This window comes from Pipistrellus hanaki, assembly GCF_964339955.1.
Source record: "Pipistrellus hanaki genome assembly, chromosome: X".
NCBI classification, from domain to species: domain Eukaryota; kingdom Metazoa; phylum Chordata; class Mammalia; order Chiroptera; family Vespertilionidae; genus Pipistrellus; species Pipistrellus hanaki.
Genome location: NC_140524.1, coordinates 102261964 through 102289382, shown reverse-complemented (window position 1 = coordinate 102289382; position 27419 = coordinate 102261964). Strand labels below are relative to the sequence as shown.

The following is a 27419-nucleotide window of genomic DNA, read 5'->3' as shown; positions in this document are numbered from 1 at the left end:
ATAGGTTACTGTGTAACCATACGTAATTTAAATATGCAAGCAATAAAGGTTAAAAAGCACAAAAAAACTAAATATACAAACATTAGAAAGAAGTATTACTAACATATCCACAAAGGGGTATTTTGCCATCATGAAATTATACATACCTAAATTTCCTCGAGGACATGAGAAAGAACTTCTAGTTTTTATATATGTACTAGTATAAAGTCTGATTCATTTAAATATTTATTTAATACTGTGTTCATTGCTAGGACATAGCAATAATTATGAAATGAACTTTTCCGCTATGGAACTCACCTTCTCATAGAGAAGAGAGGTGGGAAACAGGGGCTATAATATCGGAGCTTCATGCTGCCTCCTAGAGTTGGGTGTACACAGGAGACCATGATAATACAAAGGAAGGGGTGGAGAAAGAAATGACCAAATGAGGGACTTTGAACTATGTCTTAAAGACTAACAAGGAGATTATAGAAAATATAGAACAAGGAGATATTCTATATTTCTTAAGCTACTTAAGTGCATGGAAGTATATTTTCTCCAGATATTGAATATGAAATCTTCTGCCCTAGAAATCATACCTTCCCTTCTTTGATCTTGGTTCCAATAATTTGTCTTCTTTGCTGAATGATCTCAATAAGAAGATCACACTCCTCCATCAATTTGGCTTCTTGACGTGATGCATTGACCTACAGGATAGATAAAATGGCAAGCATTAATTTGGCCTTTGTTTTTAAGTAAATGCTCTTTTTAATGGAGACTAGTGTGTTTTTGGTAATTGCTGAAAAGACATTTAAATTTTAACTCTTCTAATGTGCAGGGAAGGCAAACATAAGGACTTACATGTTCACTCCTCATCTTGCATTCCTGGAAATAATTATTATCCAATGATAGCAGTCTTTCTCCTAAACCAGACTCAGCCTCAAAATCTCTTAATACAACATGTACATAGCTACTACCACTTAGTTAGAAATTGACACTTGAAATATATTTGCAATGCCTGCTTTTATATTTTGAATGAAAGTACAATTTTAGCCTGTCAACCGAAAGTAAGTTTAAAAAATGAATATTTATGGAAGACAGATTACTATCAATATCTTTTGGACTAAATTTCCCAAAAGCAAGGTAGCAAGGTTAATTCACATTCATTTAACTTTTCTCTTACGCACAGATATCAACTTTGTATTTAATCACTATACATTTTTTTTTAAAAAACCAGGATAGCTAAATATTTTATATTAATCTTATGACATAATTTTAAATTTCACTTCTGTTACACTTCTGAAAGAGCAAGTTTCTACAATGAAAGCATGTCATTCCCCTGGAAAGGTAGATCTTTGTAGAATGGCTTGTATTTGAAGTTTGGAAGACTCATTGTATGCAGGGAGGGTTAGGATTAGCTCATTCTTGGCAACTGGGCTTGGGAAATACTCCGCGCATGCTATTTCCTCCATCTCATGACAATTCCAAAATGCTTATTCACCGAGACCAAGAAACCACAGCTGTGGGAAATGGAGATAGCATGCGTGCACTTTATGATTTTAACACAGTGCAGGAGAAGCTGCAGCGTTACAAAGAATGGCAATAGCATTGATTACTCTAGCATATCTCAGAAGGAGACCTGGCCCAGCCATTAAGCCCTTTTGATTTGGGATGCTTTATTTAACTGAAGTAATTTCATTCTCTATGAATGAGATAAACTGGAAGTAGGGTCAGGAGTTCAGGATATAAATCCATTGGTGTCTGTTCACAGAAATCATGTCCTGTTTCCAGAGGCGAGGATTCCTTGACTTTTATTCCTGATCATTATAAGACACAGTAGAGAGACTACTCAAGACGTCTTCTTATTGAGAAGATGATGGTCACTGCCCATTCACAGCAAACCACCAGACCGTGTCCTATGTCAGATTAGCACATAGATATGCTTGTGAATGATTAATAGCAAAAGAAAAAAAATTTAAAAATGCACTGATGGACAAGTACAGAAAGTGGAACTCAGGCTAGTATTTCAAAAAAGTTAATCATTGTGCTCAATTTCCCTTACTTATTATTCTGTCATCATTTTATGTTCTCTTCAAACTCCCCTATTCTCAAAGAAATTTCTAGTCTTCCCTTTTGACCTCAAACTCAAATTAATAACTGACTATAGCCAAGAATTTCGGGGAAGTATCACCCTACACTTGAAAAGTAAAAATGAGCCCTGAGAACCAAGTTGTATTTGAGCAAGGTAAATCGAATAGGATAGGATGCAAGCTCGGTAAGGGAAGGGATCTGTATTAAATGAGGCATCTATCTCAAGCACCCAGAGCCGTATCTAGCACAGAATAGGCATTAAAAAACTATCTGTTGAATGAATGGATAGTGAAAATAATCTTCCAAGAAGAGACAAGATAAAATGCAATTAAGTAAGTAGCTATCATGATATACTGCAAACACTCAATATGCAGGTATTAGATTTATTAGTTTTCTAGGATTGTGTAGACACAAAATTATGTCCTAAGGATATTTTGGCAGGGGGAGGAGGATAGAACGTTGACTTTCTTTTACCGCCTTATTGACATATATTCCACATACCATAAAATTCATTGATTTATTAAGTGTATAGTTTTGTGGTTTTTAATATATTCAGAGTTGTACAACCATCATCACAATAGAGTTTTAGAACATTTTCAACATTCCCAAAAGAAATCCCATAACCATTAGCAAAAACTCCACATTCTCACTACCCACCTCCCTTCAGGCTTACAGAACCATTAATCTACATTTTATCTCTTTATGGATTTGCCTGTTCTGGACATTTCATGTAAATGGAATAAAATAATACATGATGTTTTATGTCTGGCTTATTCACTTAGCATCATGTTTTCAAAATTCTTTTATGTTGTAGCTTGTGCCAATTCTTCATTTTTTATTAGAGGCCCGTGTGTGTGTGTGTGTGTGTGTGTGTGTGTGATGTGTGTATGTGTGTATCCCTCAGCCCAGCCTGCACCCTCTCCAATCTGGTACCCCTTGAAGGATGTCCGACTGCCTGTTTAGGCCCAAAGGGGCCTAAACAGGCAGTCGGACATTCCTCTCACAATCCAGGACTGCTGGTTCCCAATGTGCGCCTGCCTGCTTGATTGCCCCTAATAGCTTCTGCCTGCCAGCCTGATCAACCCCTAACTACTCCCCTGCCAGCCTGTACAACTCCTAACTGGTCCCTTGCTGGACCGATTCCCCCTAACTTCCCTCCCCTGCAGGCCTGGTCACCCCTAACTGCCCTCCCTGCTGGCCTGGTTGCCCTTAACTGTCCTCCCCTGCAGGCCGGGTCACCCTCACCTCCCTCCCTTGCAGGCCATTTTGTGTCCACATGGAGGTGGCCATCTTGTGTGTTGGAGTGACGGTCAATTTGCATATTACCTCTTTATTATATAGGATGTCAAATAATATTCCATTTTAGGGCTATACCATATTTTGGCTATCCATTCTTTATTATGTGGATTTTGGGATTTTTCTTTTTTTGTTGTTACTATAAATACAATCGCTATGAACATTCATGTATAAATTTTTCTGTGCACATCTATAATAATAAAAGTGTAATATGCTAATTAGACCAGACGTCCTTCCAGACAAAGCCAGGGCTGTGAGGGAAGCCCAGGTCCTGGGTGCCAGAGGGAAACTGCTATCTAGTGCACAGCATAGTAGATACTATCTAGTGCAGCAGTTGCCAACTGGTGGTCCGTGAGGTCCAAAAGGTTGGCAACCGCTGATCTAGTGTGTCCACAATCATTCTAAGTATTTGAGGGCAGGAAGGGTAGAACGGGAAGGAAAATTATATAAGTGAGAAACAGAACTTGCAGCTCGGGGAAGGAAGGCCTACTCTTGAATGAATTTCATGCATTACGCCTCTAGTATGTATATATTCTTCTTGAGTATAGGAGTGGGATTACTGGTCACATGTCAACTCTATATTTAGCTTGAGAAACTTCCAAACTGTTTTCCAACGTGGCTGCATCATATTATATTCCAACAAGAATATATGAGGCTTCCAATTTCTCTATATCCTTGTCAACACTTGCTATTGTCTTTTTAAATTTATACTAGTGAGTATGGAGCGGTATCTCATTGTGGTTTTGACTTGCATTTTCCTGATAGTTAATAATGTTGAGTATCTTTTTATGTGTTTATTGGCCATTTGTACATCTGATTTGGAAATATAACTATCAGATCCTTTGCTCTATAATTGGGTTATTTGTCTTCTAATTATTGAATTATATGATTTCTTTATATATTCATCAAGTTCCTTACTAAGTATGTGATTTGCAAATATTTTCTCCCATTCTGTGGTTTGACTTTTTATTTATTTTTTTGTTGGTGTCCTTTGAAGCACAAAAGTCTTTATCTTGATTAAGTTCATCTTACCTATTTTTCTATTGTCACCTGTGCTTTTTAAAATATGTTTTCTAAATGATTTTTAGAGAGAGGAAGGGAGAGGGAAAGAGAGTTAGATACATCAATAAGAGAGAAACATCATAGATCAGCAGCTTCCTGCATGCCCTTTACTGCAGATCAAGCCTGCATCCCAGGCATGTGCCCTGACTGGGAATTGAACCAGTGCCCTCTTGGTTCATGGGTCAACATTCAACCATTGAGCCACACCAATTGGGCTGTCATTTGTGCTTTTAGTATCATAAATAAGAAACCTAATCCAAGGTCATGAAGGTTTATGCTTGTTCTCTTAAAGTTTATCTCTTACATTTAAATCTATGATTCATTTTGAGTTAAGTTTTATATGTGATGCAACGTAGGGTCCAATTTTATTCTTTTACTTATGAATATCCAGGAGTTTAAGCACTATTTATTAAAAAGACTGTTCCTTCCTCCACTGAAGTGTCTTAGTACTTCTGTCAAAAATCAATTGACTAGCCAAAACCGGTTTGGCTCAGTGGATAAAGCGTCGGTCTGCGGACTGAAGGGTCCCAGGTTCGATTCCGGTCAGGGGCATGTACATTGGTTGCGGGCACATCCCCGGTGGGGGGTGTGCAGGAGGCAGCTGGTCGATGTTTCTCTCTCATTGATGTTTCTGGCTCTCTATCCCTTTCCCTTCCTCTCTGTGGAAAATCAATAAAATATACTTTTAAAAAAATCAATTAACTATTGTGTGGTCCTCAGGTTTTGAGGTTGTTGCTAACATAATCTTTGTTTAAAGATATTCTAGTTTTTACTAAACCTGATGCAACCCCACTAGTAATCCTAGAGTAGGTGCCATGAAATGTGTGGAATACTAGCTCTACTCAGATGATAATATTAGGAAAGGAGTTTCTTCACTTCTAAGTTTCCTATTTTATAAAATAAGGTGAATAATATCTACTCTTTCAACCATGTGGGATTATTGTGATAAATACATGAAATAATATGAGAGGAAATACTAACATTATGAAACCATGGGCAAATCTGAGGTAGTATTATCTGCACTGATAAGTAGTTTTGTTAATAAACTATGATTTGGTTTGGGAACCATTTCACTCTCCCAATCACTGGGATTTGGGTTACTCTATGGGGGAAAACTGTCCCAGTTGCCATTGCAACATGGGTTCAACTTAACCCAAATTCTGACTATTCAATGTTTACAATGGATAGGTTTGTTTTACAAAACAATATGGACTGAGATCTACTTAGTTGAGCCAAATATGTTTTGAGAAAGCTCATACCACAACCACCACTGCCCCAAATTATAAATTCCCAGAAATTTAGAAACATGATCTGATAATTTTAGGCCAACCATTTTCCTTAGATCTTTCAAGGAATATGGCGTTAACTCTCATTTGAAACCAGGAAAGTTGAATCTCTTCTTCTACTTTGATGAAGCTTCCAGATTTTATAACTCTAGCATTCTTATATTCCAAAAGGTACAATAAAATAAGTTGAATGCTATCCTATATTTCTCAAATTCTTCTACTACAAAGCAGCTTTCCATAATTTTGCTGTTTCATGTCACTTTAAAAAGTTAATGATTTGATTGAACTTTATTTCTTTAATGGTCTATATATTAATTCAAATATGGCAGGGTTTATTGGTTACTTGCAGTGTATTCAGGTGTTTCTAGTTTTCCAGTTTGGTTTGAAAGCTGGAAGTCCCTGGTTATGATTTTAGCTTTCATTTCTGATTTGTATCTTTTGATTCAGAAATCATTAAGGCTGAAGCAAGTGCATTGAGTAGGGCCAATCTAAGGATGCAAGAAATGACCCCAAAGTCTACTTTTATAGGTCTGTACTTCCACCTTTGTGTCTTAAGACTCCCTGGTCCCTAATCTAAAGCCAAGAGTGGAGATAACAAGGAGTGATGGCCAGTAGTAGGTGGGTAACTATTGTATACCACTTCTGGACCACAGTGGAAACGGGGCCCTTATCCTTCAGAGCCCTTGGCATTATTGGACACAATATAGCTTAAAATTGAGCTGTCTCCCCATTCTAGGCTCCTCTCTGTTACTTTTTCCCTCATTTCAATTATACTCAGTCACTTTCACCACATCCCGTTTGGGCATGCTTCTCCACATCTGGAGTTACGGCTTCTTTTCTCATCTGGAAATGGATCATTAAATCCCCATCATTGTCTTCTAATCCTTAGTACTAACTTCATCTCGTTACAGAATGCCCTAAATTAATTCTTCTACTGTTATAGCCCATCTCAATTCTTTCAGAATTTATTTCTCCTTTCAGGAGTTATTATAATATCTTTTAAAAGGTATCACCCTAATACCTTTATTGAGGCTGCAAGAGCCATAGCTGTGATATCAAGCATGCTCAAGTCATGACTACTCTTAGGAAACACTTGCGGCTTTCCGTTTCAAAGAGCTAAGCACACTATTGATTCTTTCATCTATCCATTCTAATACCAGCAACTGGGTTCTCACAGTCTATCAGACAGCATTCCAAGTACTGGGCATACAGTGAGGTCCAAGAGAGACAACGTTCTCATTATCACAGAGTTTACATATAAGCGTAAAGGAACAGGCTGAACAACTCAATAAATAAATACAAGTTTCAAATCATGACATGTACAAAGGAAATTAAAGAGAGTAACATACTCTGTTAATGCACACAGCTGAGAGTAGGATCCTTTTTATTGTTAGAAAAACAATCTCTGAGCAGTCTGCAGGGGGATGAAAGGGAAATGGCCAAAAGACGTGGAAAGGGTGTTTGCTTGTAGGTAGTCGTGACTCTGCTTTTCTTTCTCGAATTTCTTTGGGTGACATTGGTTAATAAAACCATACAGGTTTCAGGTGTACAAGACTAAAATATAACAGTGCCATAGCGCACTGTGCATTCTCCACCCCAAGTCAAATACGTGTGGCCTTTTCACATGCAGGATGACTTGTTTGTAGGATTTAGGGTTATAATTTGTGTGAGAGGTGTGTGTGTGTGTGTGTGTGTGTGTGTGTGTGTGTGTGTGTTTCCCTTAAGGGCAATGGTTCAATGTTAACCAATGTTCCTGGCTACTTTATAGAACATAAACACCGTGAATAATGAGAGTAGTTTGTAGTTACCTATTTACCTACTATCTAGCGCAGCGGTTGCCAACCGGTGGTCAGTGAGGTCCGAAAGGTTGGCGACCGCTGATCTACTGTGTTCATAATCATTCTAAGTATTTGGCGGCAGGAAGGGTAGAATAGGAAGGGAAATTATATAAGTGAGAAACATAAGAACAGCATCTTCTGTTAGCCCTAACCCCTGCCTCCTATTCCTATGGTAATTTTGCTGCTTCTCTTTGACAGACTATCACGTTCTGACCCTGTTACAGCCCTAATGAAAGAGAAATCAGAAAGCTGCACAATGAAGTGCGCATAGAAGGTCAACACTCATGGCTGACTCTCCTACCCCTGAGGGCCACTCAGCATCATTGACGCTCACATCAGATACCAATAATCAGTTGCAGTTCCATGTAAGTTGCCACTGGGTGCACAGCTTATCTGTTTTTTCTAGAAATGCAGTTACACGTGCTCATTCCTCAGATTAATTAATGATAACATAAACAGGTTGGCTATTTTCTCCAGAGCAGTTGGTTAGCAATGCCTAACAAAGAGTCCCATTGCTAAGTTTTCCGGTATAATAGCGTTATAGTATTTCACAGAAGGGGTGGGCTGAGGCAGACCATTTATTATTTTGTTCTTGTCATATATGTATAAACATTAAAGGGATTTAATTACATACACACATACTAGAAATTGGACTACGTGTCTGTGAAATGTTCTTTAGTCTGTAAACAGTTTCTAAGTATTTCGAAAAACTTGCTCTTTTCATTTGACTTGTATTTTACTGCAAAAGGAGATGTTCAGGGCAGCATATAAACATCATTAGATTTCAGACATGTGTGGCCTTAACATCTTTGGAAATACTGTATGGAACTCCTAGAAGGAATGAAACATCAATGGGGAAAAGATCTGGCTAGTTTTCACAGTGAAATTGAGCTGATTCATATGCGTTTTAAAAATCCCCATCAACTCAGTTAAGTTAGCCATCTCTAGATTATCAGAACAAAACCTTTTCATTCCTCTTGTGGAAAGGATATGCTGACTTGATAGATCACTCTGATTCATACACAGATGCAAACACTGAAGTGAGCTGGGAGGAGATAATCCCGGTGTGTTGGAGAAAGGACATTGTATTTCAGAGTGAGAAAAGAAGGCACTGGCATTGCATAATTCCAGCCACCAGTCACTTTCAGCTCCTGGGGAATGGTGCTCCTTTATCCACGCAGCCCATGAGCGCCCCTACCACACCGGCCCACCTTGACTGCACTCTAGAAACTGTACCATCAAACTGGTGTAAGAATCCAAACCTTGGTGTAAGAATCCAAACCTTGCTGTCCTTGAGATCACTACCAACAATGGGGAGACTGGGGGTTGAAAGACAAATGTTTACTTTACAAATCTGCCTAAAATCAGTCCTCATGGCAAAAGCAATGCTGGACCATGGTTCAAATCATGGTGACCTTGCGAAAGGTACAAATATAGCAAACAATAACAGCAACAGATACCATCTTGGGAAATAGTTTATCTGTTGATGTTATTGTTTAAATTCAATAGCACTTTTCTCTATTGATAAGAATATGTGATTTTCTGTCTGCATACAAATATAAAGGGGTTGGTGTTATTATATCCCAATAACACTCTTATTGAATATTGTTATATATGTCCATAACAATAACATCACGCTCCAAGAGACAAAAACTGGGGGACTGCACTCCACTCTGCCCAGGGCTGGAGCAACTGAAATACAAATGAGCTGTGTGTAAGCTGAACGTTTGGCCAGGAAGGTGAGGGGACAGGGAACGCCTGTATTTAAGTGGGCTCTCTGCCCTGCCGTGGACCCTGACCAGGTGCAAAGGGAAATTTGAGGATCTGAGGGTTCTTTGGGTTTTATTGCCAAAGGCAGCTGAGATGAACATTCCAGACGCTGGGGCAGCAGGGAGACAGAGCTGCCAGAAGGAACAATGAAAGGGACTCTAATACTTGAGTTTGTATATAAAACGGAGCCAAGCAGAACTGAGTAAGAGCAGACTGTATTACTGTAATTCATCTAATATGTTTATATGTAATCTTCACCCTGAAACTCCCTCACACCAAAGTCAAATATTTGTGAACCCAGCTCAAGTAGATGAGAGCGAGAAGAATGGGCAACTTCCCAGGGTACCTGTCTTTGGAGAAGAGGCCAAAGTATAGAACAATATTTTAAAATATTTAATATGTGAATTTAATATTGGACATTTTTTGACTAGAACTTTTAAAGTCCAAGCAAAGACTTTTCAGAAGAACAAAAATGGAATCCCTTCATAAAATGCTTTTGGTGGGAAGTAGCAGTAGTGGGGCCTTTATCAGAGTGACATGGTGGAAACTGGACATATTGATTAACCATCCAGAGGGTTTTGCTATATTTCTGTGATGAGAACAAAAAATAGTTCCCAGGAACCTCATGATAAATCCTCTGTTCTTGAGGTTTCCAAGATTATGAAGCTTGGATGTTGGATAGGGAGTGAGATGCTATTGATAGTGGCAACACACTGTGGTGAACTGGGCAACAGAAGTCTTCTTAGAAATAAAACACAACTATAACAATACGACAAAACTGTCCAACCAGAATGCCACCGCTAATGCCTTTAACTTTGAAGCTTCACACAAGAACTTTCTCTCCCAGGAGGAGCACATACAACATGCCCATCCAAGCTGCTGTTGATGTTAACTTTTCAGTAAAACAAAATCGTCAAGCAAGGTGAAATCATTTAGTGTGAACAGGGCGAGAGAAGGCAGTAGCTCAGAACTCAGGGTCCTTAAGAAGTCTTCCTTAGCACGAATGCCAGGTTTTCTTACATCATGTTGTAAGACCTTAGGCATTTGCCTAAACTACTCATTTCTCAAGTTCCTCATCTGCATAATGAAGAAAATACCAGCTGTTACCTGGTAGACCAGGTGTTCCCCCAGGGCCGTGGTCAGCAAACTGTGGCTTGCAAGCGATATGCGGCTCTCTGGCCCCTGGAGTGTGGCTCTTCCACAAAATACCACGGCCTGGGTGAGCCTATTTTGAAGAAGTGGCATTAGAAGAAGTTTAAATTTAAAAAAATTGGCTCTCAAAAGAAATTTCCATCATTGTACTGTTGGTATTTGGCTCTGTTGACTAATGAGTTTGCCGACCACTGCCCCAGGGGCTATCTGCAATGGCTGGAGACATTGTCAGTTGTCACAAATGAGGGTAGAGCAGAGGGGAGCGAAGGGTGTGCTCCTGGCATCGGTAGGAGCCATGGATGCTGCCAAACATCTAACAATGCCCAGGACAGTCCCCCCCTCCCCCGAGAATTATCCAGCCAGTGTAACCCAAATGTCACACGTGCTGAGGTAGAGAAACCCTGAGGTAGGTGGTGAGAACTAAATGAGTTAGTAAATGAAAGGCCATTGAAAAATGCTTGGCACGTGGTGATTACTCAATAAATGCTAACGATCACTATCGCTAACAAACTCTGCTTATTTGGAATGTCCATGGACAAGCAACATGGTGGGTTCTAGGACCAGTCAGCCTGTGTTGATTACTTAGAGACTTTCTAGCAAGAATCAAAACTTCCATCTATAGCTTTCATCAAAATAATGGTTTGGAAGGTATAACATGAGGACTAACTCCAGAATTTTGGGAGTCACTTTCAAATCCCAAATATAATCCTTAAAAGCTCCTTCTTGGTGCAACTAGGGAGAAGGGGAGAACAGAGAAAAGTATCCATGATGAAGAACAGGAGTTGGGAAACTTTGCTGTAAGGGGTAGAAGTAAACATTTAACTTTGTTGACCATATGGTCTCTGTTGCTCAGTGCCACTGCTGTAAGAAAGCAGCCACTGACAATATATAATCAAATGGGCATGGCTGTTCCAATAAAACTTTCTTTATAAAAAGAGGTGACAAGGCACATTTGGCTCTAGGGTCATCGTCTACCAACCTCTAGCATAGAGGAAAAGGTTATGGACTTTGTAGCCCAAAAGCTGCAGGTATAAAAAAATGAGTTGAATTTCTGTGAGAATGTTGCTCATTTGCATACTTTCCATGAAAATATCTGTAGGCTGTCTGGCACATAGTAGGTGCTTCATGAACATTAGTTTTAAGGCATGAGCAGTTGTAATGACTGCATTCAGAGGAGTTCGATTTGAAAATGAAAATACACTTGCAGTATGATTTTTCCTTTCCCCGTGATGTCCTGCTGAATTCTGTCAGTTGTAATAAATGCTGCTCTTCCATGGGCATTTTTCTGAGTACACTCAACACACTTCAAGCTTGCACTCTTGGCATTAATGCCACAGACTGTGTGTGTGTGTGTGTGTGTGTGTGTGTGTGTGTGTGTGTGTGTGTATCGGTAACTGTTCAACACAGTGTCAAAGAAGCAGCAGAATGGAAGGTGTTGCTCATAATTCATTCAAAAACAATAAGTCCCTCCCTTCCTTTCTCTTATTAATTACACATATTATAAAACAAATGCTTCACACCCTTCCGTTTGGGTTGGGCACACAGAAAAAAAATTAAGCAGCTGTCATGGGCACTTGTCTCTATGAAGTCTTTGTCATCAAGTTTCTGAGAAGTGATACTTCCAAGTAATTTTCAACAAATATATTTTTGCATTTACCCTTTAGACATAGTGGTCAAAACTTAAAAAAACAAAACAAAAAACTTACAGTCGAGGATGGTTAAATGAGTGCCGGGAGGATGGAGGTGATGAGTTTCAGGGAAGGGAAGTCATTTCCAATGGAAAGAGGAAGCGTCTATCCCACGACCTTCCATTACTCATTTCAATCTCACATGCCATTTCTCATTAAGTGGCATTCTTTTTAGTTGTTTGCCATGATTCCTGAATAGAGATGTGCTGGAAAAATACAAAGTTGGGCTCCTATTCAGGCTTGAGTTACTCAAGGATAGAGGCCATCTGCTCCCCTGCAAACGTGTGAAGAATGAGGACTGGATCCCTGCTCTTTGCTACTCTGTACAGTGAGGGAAACAGAGTGGATGAAATCACCAGTGAGGCTCGCACTTGGAAGTACAACTGGAAAATCTGAAGCTCTGTTTCTGTCGTTCTGGTGCATCCACAGTGATATCTATGAAACATCTTGCCTGGGTGTCACGCTGGGGTACCAGCAGAGCTGGTAGACTGATTTTTAAATATCTGTGTTGCCTGGTGTTTAATATTCACATTTATTCAAATACAGTGAGAGAGGAGAGTTTAGGGAAATGAAATGTGAGTTATGGTTACGCTGGGAAAGGGGATTTGTGCTATCATCCCATTATAGAGAAGGTCTGCAGACTCTGCTCTCCAAGCAGGGCAGGGAACTAGGCAGGAAGCACAAGTTGTCACCAGGAAATGCCAGTAGAGGGTGGGGAGTGAGATAAGGAAAGGTATGAAGCCAGTGAAGTGTGCCTTCCCAAGACCAATGTGGGCAATCGGAAATGAATCCCAGTGGGTCGCTTCGGGACAGAGTGCAGAACACTCCAGCTGATGGGGAGGAAGAGTGGTACAGGGTATTAAGCTACCCTGTTTCCCCGAAAATAAGACAGTGTCTTATATTAATTTTTTCTCCCAAAGTTGTGCTAGGTCTTATTTTCAGGGGATGTCTTATTTTTCCATGCGCTAGGTCTTATTTTGGGAGGATGTTTTATTTATTTTTTAATATATATTTTATTGATTTTGTACAGAGAGGAAGGGAGAGAGATAGAGAGTTAGAAACATCGATGAGAGAGCGTCATCGATCAGCTGCCTCTTGCACACCCCCTACTGGGGATGTGCCCGCAACCAAGGTACATGCCCTTGACCGGAATCGAACCCGGGACCCTTCAGTCCCCAAGCCGACGCTCTATCCATTGAGCCAAACCGGTCTCGGCAAGGGAGGATGTCTTATTTTCGGGGAAACACGGTAATATCCTCCATCAGTGGCTGCTTGAAGGCTGCTGGCAGTGGATGGGCAAAAATCCCCCAGGCCAAGTTTCAGGGCTTTGCAGCTGGAAGCGCCCAGGCCAGAGGACATGAGCCTGGCACTGAAGGCTACAGACAGGAGTACTTCCTTTTCAGGGACTAAATCTGGCCACTTCCTAAGGAGGGCTCTCATGGATGTCAGAGGGCACAGGGTCCCATTCGCCCAGCTCTTTCTCTAAAAGCGATCTTTAATCTCATGGCACAAGAACTAATTCCTAAAAGTCTGTGGCACTCCAAAAAATAAACATTTTGTTGATGTCACAAAAAAATAGGTATAATTTTGATTCATTCACACCAGATGACTATTTTGTTGCCTGTTGTCATTTTTTTTTACCTGACAATCTAAAAGAAAAGTCAGTGCCTTGACTAGCTAGCCAGGTACTGCAGGTGTTAAAAACTCCTGAGGCACACTGGTAGAAAATCACCGTTCTAAAGCTCCAAAGACTTAGGACTAATTGCGGCGCTGAACAGAGTTTTCATTTAACAGTGCTTTCTATCCTCACCTTGGTCATTCCTGACTTTGAGGCCACAGTCTACCTACAAGCATTCATTTGCAACTGACCATGAATGGGACTCAATTTGAGTAATGGCAGGCAAAGTTGCCTGGGGAAAAAGCACACAAAATCTAGTAAGTCAGACTAAAATATGTATATTTGCTTATCTAGATGCCCCACACTTTTCCAATATTTCAACTCATGGTGAAATTACTGTCTTTCTAAAACAACGGCTTTACAGTTTGAAGCTTCCATAGGTACAGTTTCTAAGAGTAAAATTGAATTTTAACAAACTTGAGTTAGGGATTACTCCATTATCTGAAAGGTCAACTGTATTTCTGTATACAAACCTGACAGATGTTGCCTTCTCACCTTGCTACCTGGGAAACAGAATGCTCTTTCTATGACTGTCAGGATAAGGATGGTGGAGACAGCATCCTGCCAGGTAATGGAAACACTGCTTGCTTTAATTTTCTCACCAAGAACAAAGCCTTCTTGTTGTTTAATGGAACCTTTAAAAGCCGGCCTCATGGGCATACTTCTCATTTTTTTGGAGACCACAAACAAGAGGAATTCTTAAGGCCATTTCATGAAAAACAGAAGGAAAAAATACTTTATTCTACAAAAATTAAAGCAACCCTTTGTTTGAGTAGCCAGAGCCTGACTCCAGGTTAGCACTGGCACATGTTCTCTGGGCATCTGTTGGCACTGTTTCCCCAGGCAGCCATTCTCTCATTAAGATGAGCTCGAAGCCATGTCAGCAATATGAGAAAAAAAAACAACCACACACCTTTCTTTAGGATCTAATCCCTGTGGCCTCAGGATCTATATATGTAAAAGGCTAATATGCTAAGTGTCCCTCTGACCATCTGACTGGTCACTATGATATGCACTGACCACCAGGGGACAGAAGCTTAACACAGAAGCTGCCATGATGTGCACTATCCATTTACAAAAAACAGCACCACGGACCTGGTGCCAACAAAGCAAGACTCAGCTTCCCCCAAGGGGGACAAAGGCCCTGCCGTGACAGCCCACCAAATCACAGCCAATGTTGCTGAGGCCCCATAGTGCAAAATATGGCCCACAGCCCAGCCCAGCCCAGCCCGAAAATGGTGGCTATGGCCGCCAGGTAATGATGTCATGTGGCAACACCTGGCTTCTTCTCCCTAGCAACTAGCCTCCTTGGAGTTTCTTTAGCCCAGGAACATGACTTGCTTTATAGCCAGGTACAAACATTTTACACTTTAACTAAATGTCTGTGAAGCATTTTCTTGTGCCTAATTTCATCTGATCCTCACAGAAGTCCTGGAGTAGGTATATAGGAGATTCAGTGGAATCCTATTGTCTTTTCATCAGCAGGAAAACGGAGATTTAGAAGTTTAAAAATGACCCAACTGAAAAGAAGTAAGAAATAGTGGACCTTGAAAATGACTTCAGGTTTTCTCTCTGCACAGAATATAGTCAAATACTGCAGCAGTTAAATATTTTACCCTTTGTTCTCCCTGCGTGATCTACAATAATAATCTGCTTTGTGTTGATATTTACTGCTGTGTTGCTCACAATTACCTGAAAGAGAAGTTGGGGTGCTTCACTGAGCTAGAAAAAGTTTTGCTAAATCAGAAAGCAGGTCTAATTAAGCAAGTTTAATATATATATATATATATATATATATATATATATATATATATATATATAAATACATTATATATTAATATATAATATATATACATTAGCCATATATATATGGCTAAGTTGACTCGCACATGCCCAATACATACAAAGCTCTCACTGGTGCCAAATGCACGCCTGTGTTTTGTTCTGTCATTGGTGATCGCAAATTTGGTTGACACTTCTTTTATAAAGGGCGAATAGCAATATTAAAATGTTTCTTCTAATTAATTTCCTTTCAATGTGCACAAATCTGTGCACTAGGCCACTAGTTTCCAGATAACATGCTAAATGAAGAAACATTTTGTACCAAAAAGAAACAAGCCAACACTCTACCCTTGCAAACCCTGTTAATCACACTGAGAACCACCACATATTTTCATTCAGTGCTTATTATGATCCTGGCAGCGAACTAAACTGTTGATGCAGCCCCTGCTTCTCAGTGTCAAGTTTTACTTCTTTCTCTGCTTAAAGTGTAGGTGCCTAAAGCTACTGGTTTGCAGAGCTCTTTGCAATAGTCTTAGTAGCTCAGGAATGACAGTGAGAGGAAATAAGGATGCTCTGATTTCTCCACGAATGAGGAGGCTGTTACTGGGGTCTTGGTGACAATACACAAAGCAATCCTATGGAATTGTTGAGTGCCAACAATGTGTAAAGTGCCACTTGAGGACCTGTATATAAATTTTACTTCAATTAAAAAATCTATATGGGCACTTAATCAACTGATTTATGGTTGGAATTGATTGTTTAATGGAGTGGAGTCTGTTCAACTTGGGTTAATCAAACATTGAATTAAGGACTCTTGAGAGTGATTATTCTTGGCTTTATAAAATTCCTTGGGTTTATGAGTAGAATAATGAGATTCATAACTTGAACTTAAAAGCTTAAGGAAAACTACATGGTGATTTGTTGATATAGATACAGTCCTTGGGCAGAAATTCTCATGGTCTCTAAGTGCATGTCTATTCCCTCTCTTAGTTGGATGGACTCCTTGGGAAACAGGATGGTAGCTTTATTTTCCTAGTATCTCTTGCATTTAGCACACAGCACATGACTATGAATGAGGTATGAAATATTTCTATCACTCCAGAAAGTACACTTGAGCCCATCTTCCAGTAAATTCTCACTCAATCTAAATAAAAATCATTATTCATATTTTTATCACCAAATTCCTGTAACATTTTAAATTGCATTGATAAATGTAACATATTCAATTTAGTTGATAAGCACTTTAAATGCCTAATGGGGTAAAAATAAAATCCTAACAAGGTAAACCTCCCCCAATCCTTAAGTAGCTCTTAGAAATCCAATAAATTAAACTTACAAATGTAGTGAAATTCAAGCTCTCTTAAACATTACAATTTTGGTTTGAAACAAACTTTTATGCTTATAACTTAAAATCACAGGTCTAAAATAAATTGCATGTTTTAGATTGGAATCTCAAAGCTAACCTGTCAAATTTCTGTAACATGTCATATTCTCTTAAATGCTACAAACCCTTAAAATACAAACATATGTTTTAGTCCAAAATTGTTCCACAAAATATTGATTCTATGGATATTATTTAAGTCTCCATCTTTATACAAAATTCTCATACCTCTTGGGGGATGAAGAACAAAAGAGCTTTATTTCCTAAAGGAAGCAAGCTGGTCATCTCAAAGACATTGAGGTCACCAGGTCTAGGATTAATGGCCAAAGATTTGAGAGGAATTCACAAGGTTCTACTGGTACTACAGTAGCATTTTCATCGGGCCCCTGTTATGGTGGGTTGGACAGCATTTGCACTTCCCCAGCATATGGGATTGTTTCTTGCCATGGGAATGCCCCTAGGAATCTAACTTATTAATCATCTCTTTCAACTAACTCAATCATCTGGTTTGAGTAGCTGACATTCAGTAACCGCTCCAGTTGTTTTACTACTTGATTGGATTTAGTCCATTTATTTACTGGCCAAATCTTGTGTCTTGCTTCAAGTCACATTCCTCTGGTCATTTGAATGACATCCACCTCAAAAGGCTATTGGGATAATTAAATCAGGAAGTGATGGGACATTGGTCATTATTGTTTTTGTGTACATTTGCATAAGTCATGCTACTTTTCCTATCAATACACTACAGGCTATACCTTATTGTGGACCCGAAGCCACTCGAAATAGTCATCATCTCCTGACACCTGCAAGGTTGGGCAAAGAAGCATCTTCCCAACCTATGGCTTTCTTGAACTTTACCACAGCCCAGTGTAGAGCTTGCCTGGTTAGAGAATTAGGCTACTATGATAGTTTTCATCATCTCATATGTAAGAACTTGCTATATCTAGTGAAAATACTTTTAAAAACATTGTTAAAAGCTCTATCATAAATTCCTAGGTTGGGGAGTTACCTCACTTGGTTGTAAAAATCTTTATTTGTGCTGCTCCTCACTGAAAACCCTTTGCATTCATTCAGTGGTAGCCTCAGGCTTTTTAAATAGCTGAATTTAACATTTCATCTTTCTGTTCCAAACAAAAGTAACCAGTGCTACAATTATGCTCTTGTTAACGAACATTTTATATGCATGACTCAATTATTTTGCTGGGGAATTTCAAAATTAGAACAAAGATCTTCAGTTTTCACTATAGCATTTAGCAATTAAAATAGAAGCTAATCGAATGAAGGTAAAAGATGATGTGTCCCATTTCTCTCAGAATCTGTGACAAAGGTAATTTGCAATTTCAGCTTATCATAAAAAGCAACTTTATATTCATTTATTAAGAAAGAGAATTTAAACTAGATATTGAGAACCAGAAACTACAGCAGTTGGTTCAATAACAAAATGATGCCTGGTTGGGACTGTGCTTGTCTCTGAATAGCATGCATAGGAGCAATAATGAGACCCAATCTTCTGCCCCACAATCACCTGCTCACCTGGTCTCATTCCTCTCCCACCTCTGACTCTCTTACCTGAATCCAACCAATGTGAAAGCTGAGTTAGTACTGCAATGGCCATTTCTTAAATTTGTCACAACCTGTTCTTATTATTCTTGATATTGTGCCAGAAATATCACTCCTGCTGCTCTAGTCAAGTATCTCAAAATATTTCAAGGCAAGGCAGTTGTGTGTGGAATAGTGTAGGGGAGATGTGATAAAGAATTCCTGTAATATGTGAAAAAGACACATTAAAATACATCACTAGTCAAAACCGGTTTGGCTCAGTGAATAGAGCGTCTGCCTGCAGACTGGAAGGTCCCAGGTTCGATTCCAGTCAAGGGCATGTACCTTGGTTGCGGGCACATCCCCAGTAGGGGGTGTGCAGGAGGCAGCTGATCGATGATTCTCTCTCATCGATGTTTCTAACTTTCTATTCCCTCTCTCTTCCTCTCTGTGAAAAATCAATAAAATATATATATTTAAAAACATTTTTTAAAAAAGAAATAACTGCTAAAAAACAAAAAACAAAAAACCAAACATTTCATTTGCTTACACTGATTTTAAAAACAAGTTATGAAAACAATGGGGATGGGGGAGACCTTCAAACTCCTTTCATTCTAAAGAAAAGCAGAGTGAATCTCAGGAAGGAGGTGTGGACTTATAAGGATGTGGCATTTCCTCAGGATTCTGTGGGAACTCATTGATTTCATTTACAACAATTGAGAGTTGCCTCTGAGCTTTGAGTTGTTAAGCTCCAGCTGGCATGGCGATTATTTTCCAGGGGAGTGCTCAGACTCAAACACAAGGACACCATCAGGAAGAGGAAAAGGAAGAAATACAGTCTAGGAACATAGGATGTGAACTATGAAATTCTTTTCCACTGAGCTGATTCAAAAGACCATCACACCGGTGCCTAACAAATTCCACTACTGTTTTGGATTTTACTAGTGTTGTGACGTTTGCCCTTGAACGTGTGAGCATTTTGCACCAAGATATCCCTTGAAGGTAGGTTTAGATTGTGCACTGTCTCCCCGGCCCCCATCTTCAGTGTGGACTCATTGGATTACTACAGTAAACTCTCAGTTTTACGGACTTCTGATTGAACTGACAAAATGTCTGGAATGTATGTCACATGTGAAAACTAACACCTTGTTAATTTTAAAATGCTTTTAACCAAGATTTGCTTATAATTAAATTAACAGGTTTTGTTGTTGTTATTAATACACTGTTATTTTAGACAAATTTCAGTGAATAGACCATATGTGGGGGAAACTTCACTGACATAGATAAATATTGTGTCATAAATAAATTGTAGTCTACATATTTAAATCAGGGAATGATCAGCACATGCTCACACTGCATTGCACGCAGTAATTGATTCTCTTGTCACCTGGACTGACTTGCTGTGGCAGTTTTCACCCATTGGCTGATGTCCCCAGTGCACTGAGCCACGCGCCAGCCTGTGCATTTGTTTCCTCCAGCTGACTGGTGAATGCATGCATCTACTAGACCTATTCAGTATAAACCTAAAATTACAGTAATACACAGAGAAAACTTTTCTGTGAAATGGAAATTTTTATACATACTTAATTTTAATTACACAAGCATGTCTACTTATGTAAAAACCGGTAAACTAACTATTTTGTCAATTTTTAACATATGCATTCGGAAAACCTACTTTATTAGATAATGGGCTTTTGGCTTCAACGGACACTCCCCCAAATTAGTCCGTTATATGGAGGTTTTGCTATAGAGGACAATTGGATGCTTATTTTTTTTGAAAATTAGATTTTGAAAGCATTAATAAGTATGTCTAAGAAAACAGGTAAAAATAGACACTGCTAGTACCATACTATTTCTACTCAGAATTAATTTTCTTTCACTAGTATCTAGAATAAATTTCCCAAATATCAAATTTTCTCAGCCATAAAAATTTTCTTTCTATCCCAAAGGATGTATACAGAAACAACGATAGTGAAAGGAATAAGTATTCTTTACTCCTTGTCTAGAATAACTTCAAATAGCTTATACGTGTCCCATCTGCAAGTCCGCTACAATCAATTCAGTAATAGCTTCATTTTAAAAGCCTATATCTCAATTAAATCTCTAATCTTTTGAAATGAAAATGAAATCTGCTTGGAAATTTCTTGAATGACACATCTATCATTTGAAATTATTGAACATTATAGAATGTAATTTTACATGTTAGTATGAATAGCATTTTGTAAATTCAAGCCACACTAATATTACATTAGGAGCAAGACAGTTGTTCTGGAATGACTACAGACCATAATGGAAACCAGACACTAGTGCTTTAAGAAGTAATGAAACTAGCTAAAATTGAAATAATCACCCAAACCATAAAGCATTTGTAAAATTTCCCCATAAAACACGGGTAATTTTTTTTTTCTGAAGAGAAACAATTCTTTCTTATTGTCCTAAACATCAAATGCCATCACATCATAAAAATAAAATATAGCTAGCACAAGGGTCACTCCATTTTGTTCATCCATTTATTCCTATAATACATATTCACTTTCTCCTACAATAACAAAAGCATTATACTTGTTCACTATTATTTACAATGTTGTTTAATCAACCAGGCTCAAATTGTCCCCTGGAGAGATTATTGCCAAAAGCGAATCCATCTAAGCAGAGAGTCAGAAAGACCTGAGCCTAGGCAGTTTGGCTCAGTGGATAGAGTGTCGGCCTACAGACTGAATGGTCCTGGGTTCGATTCCAGTAAAGGGCACATGCCTGGGTTGTGGACTGAATCCTCAGTAGGGGACATGCAGGAGGCAGCCAATCAACAATTCTCTCTCATCATTGATGCTTCTCTCTCTCTCCCTCCCCTTCCTCTCTGAAGTCAATAAAAATATATATTTTTTTAAAAAGCTCTGGGTTCTGCAACTTGCCCTGTTGTCACTGATGCCTACACACTCTTACTTAATCCCAACACACTGCAATTGTGGTCAATTTCACAGAAGCATAACTGACAACCAACATGCATTTAATACATACCTGTAGTGCTCTCAATTGTGTTCCCCCAAAAGATATGCCCAAGGTATAACCTCTGGTATCTGTGACTCTGACCTTACTAGAGGCCCGGTGCATGGATTCATGCATCAGTAGGGTCCCTTGGCCTGGCCTGCACCCTCGTGCAATCCGGGACTCTTTGGGGGATGTCAGACTGCCCGTTTCAACCCGGTCCCTACAGCCCAGGCCAAGGGACCCCTTTCCCTCTGAAATTCATCAGTCTGTTCCATGTTTCCATGCCTGTGCATTGAGAGTCTGCCGCCTGGTGGTCAGTGCACATCATAGCTACCGGTCAAATGGCTTAGGCTTTTATGTATATACCCTGTTTCCCCGAAAATAAGACAGTGTCTTATATTAATTTTTTCTCCCAAAGTTGCGCTAGGTCTTATTTTCAGGGGATGTTTTATCTTTCCATGCGCTAGGTCTTATTTTCGGAGGATGTCTTATTTTCGGGGAAACACGGGTAGATTTGGAAACAGGGTCTTTGCAAATGTGGTCAAGTTAAAATGAGTTCATACTGGAGTAGGGTGGCCCCGAATCCAGTGGCTGGTGTCCTTGTAAAAAGGATATTTAGACACAGACACAGAGACACACAAGGTGAAGGCCATTTGATGAACTAGAGATTAGAAGTAGAGATTAGACTGCTGCAGCCACAAGAACATTAGGAGGTGGGAAGAGGCAGGAAGGATCCTCCCTAAGGGCCTTCAGAGGGAGCTGGCACGGCCATGCCAACTCCTTAATTTGAGACTTCTGGCCTCCAGACTGTTTTGTGTGTGTGTGTGTGTGTGTGTGTGTGTGTGTGTGTGTGTGTGTGTGTTTACGCCATCCAAGTTTGGGGTAATTTGTTACGGCAGCCAATACAATGCCTTTTAAATAGTGCTTTTTCTTGGCTGTTCCTTGTAAGGTTGATTAAAATCTACAATATTAGGAATGCTAAATAAAATAAAGCTGGATCAGGAAATGCTGTGAGAGGAGTGGGGGGCAGGACAAAGCAGTTAGTTGAGGGGGGAAGTGTGTCTCTGAGATTCTAGTTCCTTCCAATTCCATCCCTCTTATTATTTAGCTCCTGCAAAAAAATATCCAATTTTAAGAAGATTCCAGTTTTAAAAATATAAAGGTTGAGAGTATAAAAATTGTGGTCCAGCAATTTTCATATGGAGCACACTACACAGAGCTACTCACCTCAACATGTTGACAGGTTTGAATGAGTTTAGCCAAAAGGGTCTCCAGTTCCGTGTTCCTCTTAATAAGGTTGGTGAGGTTACTCTCTAAGTTTTGCTGTTCAAAAAAGAGAGAAAGAATATTATTCTGCATACTTTTAATATTTTACTATACAACACTCATACTAGGGAAAACTGATACTTTCCCCCCCCCCCCCCCAGAAACCTCAATGAGATCTATGCAGTTTCAACTGTTTATAGATTCAAACTGGATTGTGAAAAGGTGCATTTAAAAGAACCCTTAAAAAATGGTCAAATTTCATTCTTTTGGTTCCTGTTTCTTGCATTAACTGAGGCATAATTAACTGAATGATTAGTTTAGGTTACTTCTAGGTTGTTAACTAGGAAGAAAGGAGATCATTGAATTTCTATTCCTTTATCTGAATCAGAAACGGAAATAATATAAAGAATATATCCCCACATCAAATCAACTACTATTGGATTAAACCCACAACCTTTTTGGTGTATGGGACGATGCCCCAGCCAACTGAGCCACACCAGCTGGACAAGGTATGCTTATTAATCTAGTGTTCATTCTATTAACAATTGTTTACATTTCAATTACCACATTTTTTCATTTCTAGTAGGTTCTTTATCACATCTTCTTGTTGAATTACCTCCTGTTCATGTCCCCAGGAAGCAAGTCCCTCCATAATTTCTAAAGAACTAAACATACTTATTCTTAAGCTCTTTTGAGAAGAGGCAATTCCTATTTTCCTATGTTTGCATACATTTGCCATGAATCTGATTTTATCTTGTGTCTTGCAATTTTTGTCTGACAGCTCATCTGCTGTGAATTTTATTCCCTGTGCTGTGGTTTGGGGATTGACATAGCCCGACCAGGTGAGATGCCCACTCTGTTGTTAGGGCTTGAGGTTGTTTTCCCAGAGGGGGCACTCCTAGAAGACACCTATGTTCCACAGAGGCACAGGTGCTGGTTTGACTCAGTGCCTCACCTTCCTTCCATGAGAATTCTGTCTAGCTCTAATTCCAGAGAGGATGGAAGTTAGCCTTTGATCCTAGAGTGGCCTCCAGGAGTACAGGGTGGCACCTGCCACGTGCAGGATACACTGCACCATGTTTCCCCTCGGGTCCTCGCTGCCCCAGCTTGTCTCCACTTCTTTTGAGCAGCCCAGCTCCAACCTCCCTTCTCCATTTTACATTTCCTTTCCTTTCTGGTTTTTAGAGACTTTCCATTTATGTGTAAGCTTGGTTATTATTCTTTAAAATCCATTTAAAGTATTTTATCTATAATTCTCACGTGTCCAGAATTCAGAGGAAGGTTTTGTGCATATTTTACCTGGACAGGAAGACCAATACAAAATCTTCAATTTTGGCTTTGAAACACTCAAAGAGTCTCAAATATAAATATTTTAAGGGAGGAAAAAAAATGATTGTTTCTCAGTTAAAGGATGAGATATAAAAAAAATTGGAGAATGAACCAGACACAGTAATTTAGGTGCAACTTAATGATTTCACATTTGCATCATCAACAACAAAACAACATAAAACTGGGCTTTCAAAGCTCTTACTAATAATAACAAAAAAAGCCAATGTTTTCCTACTATTTGGATTAAATGAATTACAACCACTAGTCACTTTATGGTCAGAGACTAGAGCATAATTTTGAGGCATTCCATTATTCAATGTCCTTTGTTTAAATATGACTACTTTACGGTATATTTGTCAACTTCTTTTGGTATGTCAATCTTAGGGAATCATTTTACTTTTCTTTTTGGCTGACCCTTCAGAGCAGGAAATTTCTAGGGAAACACATCATCTAACTGTTTACAGTTCAATTGTCATAGGTATGACTTTTCTAAAGCTAGTCAGCAAGAGAGCCAAATAAATATAGTCTAACACATTTCTGTTTTAGAAACATCTGCTTGCTTCCCCCTCCCTTGATTAAGTATACATCATGTATAAAATCTGTTTTTAATCAACTAATATATAGACGAAAGCCTGTGGTTTAAACATATTGACCTATCTAGATCCTTGGGGGTTATTCAAATTTAAATAGTACAAGTGTTACTGAAGTCCGCAAAGAATTACCAAGTCAGTTAGAAGTATAATAAAGGGAAATGAAGCTGGGAGGGAGACTGTTTCCAAGAAATACCAAAGGGACTGACAACACTTTTGATGAGAGCCTGGGTAATGGGAAGGTAACAAAATCCAGTCCTCAATGAACCATGCATCCACAAGCTTCCACTATAGGGACTTCTGTGGAGTTTTCTAGAATTTAGCTGTATCACTAACATCCTGTGTGGTGGTCAGCAGGTCCTATAACCTCTTGATTTTGACTGTGCTTTGGCAAGAGAGAGATAATACATTTTGGCAGAAGAGTCTTGGGACTAAGTGGATATAAGTATCTATTTCCCTATGGATATCTAAGGAGTTCTACAGAATCCCCTCCCCCTAATAGTTTGAGTTTCCTGTTCTCACTTTGAGAACATCACTATATTTACATCTCCTTATGGAGCTGAGCTTGTTAAAAATCTAAGGATTCATGCATGAGTGACCACCCATGTGGAGTGAGGATACTGGAGTTATCATCCCAGCTGAATTACCCTGGACAAGTGACTCTTGGGTTTTGTTTTCCCATCCATAATGTATGAATAATGATAAACCTAACTATCTGTGCTATTGTTAAGATCAGAGAAAATGAATACACACACCACAGGACTATACAAATGTTTGTCGAAAACATGGATTTCGCGGGGACCGGTTTGGCTCAATGGATAGAGCATCGGCTTGGGGACTGAAGGGACCCGAGTTCGATTCCGGTCAAGGGCATGTACCTTGGTTGCGGGCATATCCCCAGTAGGGGGTGTGCAAGAGGCAGCTGATCGATGACTCTCTCTCATCGATGTTTCTAAATCTCTATCCCTTTCTCTTCCTCTCTGTACAAAATCAATAAAATATATTTTTAAAAAAAAAGAAAGAAAGAAAACATGGATTTCAACATGGATAAAACATTCAGTTTGGTATCAGAATCAGACACTTTAGGGCCCAACCGGATGCCTTAGGCCGCTTGTTGGCAAACTGCGGCTCGAGAGCCACATGCGGCTCTTTGGCCTCTTGAGTGTGGCTCTTCCACAAAATACCACGGCCTGGATGAGTCTATTTTGAATAAGTAGCGTTAGAAGAAGTTTAAAAAATTGGGCTCTCAAAAGAAATTTCAATCGTTGTACTGTTGATATTTGGCTCTGGTGACTAATGAGTTTGCAGACCACTGCCTTAGGTAGTCACTGATCTCAAGCTGACTTGTAACTCTTGGCAGCAAACAACTGTTCCTTTCAGCTCTAGGGCTTTATCTGGCCCCAGGCAGGGCAGGCAGGGATACTGGAGAGGGAACAAGGGGAGGCTGATGCCCATAGGAGCAGCCCTCAACCAGCAACTACTGGCAGTTGGTGGATGAACATGGAGGTTCCTCACTTGCCAGAAGGGACTACTTTGAGTCCTGTTCTGACAAATCTCCCAGAGAGCTCCACTAGGAGGGGCCCGGTTACCACAGCAACAACCTGTTGAGGAACATGCCTTCTTTCCTTCCCTTCTCCCTGACAGATGCTTCCCAGGTCACCTCCCAATTTGAATTCTGAGTCAGGGTCTCCTTCTCAGAGAACTCAACTAAAACCTTGTCGATAAGATAACCTAATCCATTATTTTAAAGTATTACTTCTTATGAGAATAGCCAAATTAATAGAAGTTTCTATTGCTTTTGAAAGTTATTTGCAAATTTAACAGATTGTTTTCTTTCCTCACCTTCCTCACCTTTTTTATAGACTCTAAGCCAGGTCAGAAGAACTATGATGTGAGCTATAAATGCAAGTCATGTTTTTCAGTTTTCTAATAGTCATGTTAAAAAATATAAAAAGGAACAGGTAAAATTAATTTTAATAATATATTTTACCCAACTCAATATCCAAAATATTATTTCAACATATGATCAATATTTAAAAACTGAAGAGCTTTTTACATTCCTTTTTCTTTCTTTTTACCAAGTCTTATGTGTGTTTTCCTCATATAACGCACCTCAGTTCCATCAGCCACATCTCAAACACTCAACTGCTTCCTGAAGCTAATGGCTACGTCCCTGGACAGCACGGCATTAGAGTCTAGAACGGGGCTCAGCAAACTTTCTCTGTAAAGGGCCAGGTAGTAAATATTTCAGGCTTTGTTGGCCATTTGCTCACTATCACAACTACTAGATTCTCCTGCTGTTTTAGTAAGAAAGCAGTCATAGGCAATATGTAAATGATTTGCAGGGTTGCATTCCAATACAACTTTATTTACAAAAACAGGTGGTAAGCGAGATTTGGCTCCTAGGCTCAGCTCCTTCCTGAGCACATGTTCTTCCTCTGAAAATCATCCTACTACCAAGGATAGGACATAACAAAACCATAGTATGTATCCAGTACCTGCTGTATACCTATCACCGCTTAGTCCCTTCCCATTATAAATCCTCAAATATTCATTGTTGGAACAGTTAGCATGGGGAACTGAATACTCATTGGACAACCCTCCTGAAATCTGAGGTAGTAAATCAACTAACTAGTTAGCTCATTTAACAACTACTATAGATTGTTACAATATTGCCTTCTACCCCTGAGGGCTTTTCTCATTG

The 27419-nt window shown here is 39.3% G+C and overlaps 1 protein-coding gene across 3 annotated transcripts in view; it reads right to left on the bottom strand.

Moving 5' to 3' along the window:
- MID1 (midline 1) overlaps positions 1-27419 on the bottom strand; it is a 328347-nt gene that overhangs the window by 40629 nt on the left and 260299 nt on the right. For all 3 annotated transcript variants that reach the window (XM_084870018.1, XM_084870017.1, XM_084870019.1), the window contains exons 3-4: positions 22758-22853; positions 579-686 (exon numbers count right to left, since the gene is read on the bottom strand). In XM_084870018.1, the coding sequence (XP_084726144.1) occupies positions 579-686; positions 22758-22853 (204 nt within the window). The remainder of the gene's footprint in view (positions 1-578; positions 687-22757; positions 22854-27419) is intronic.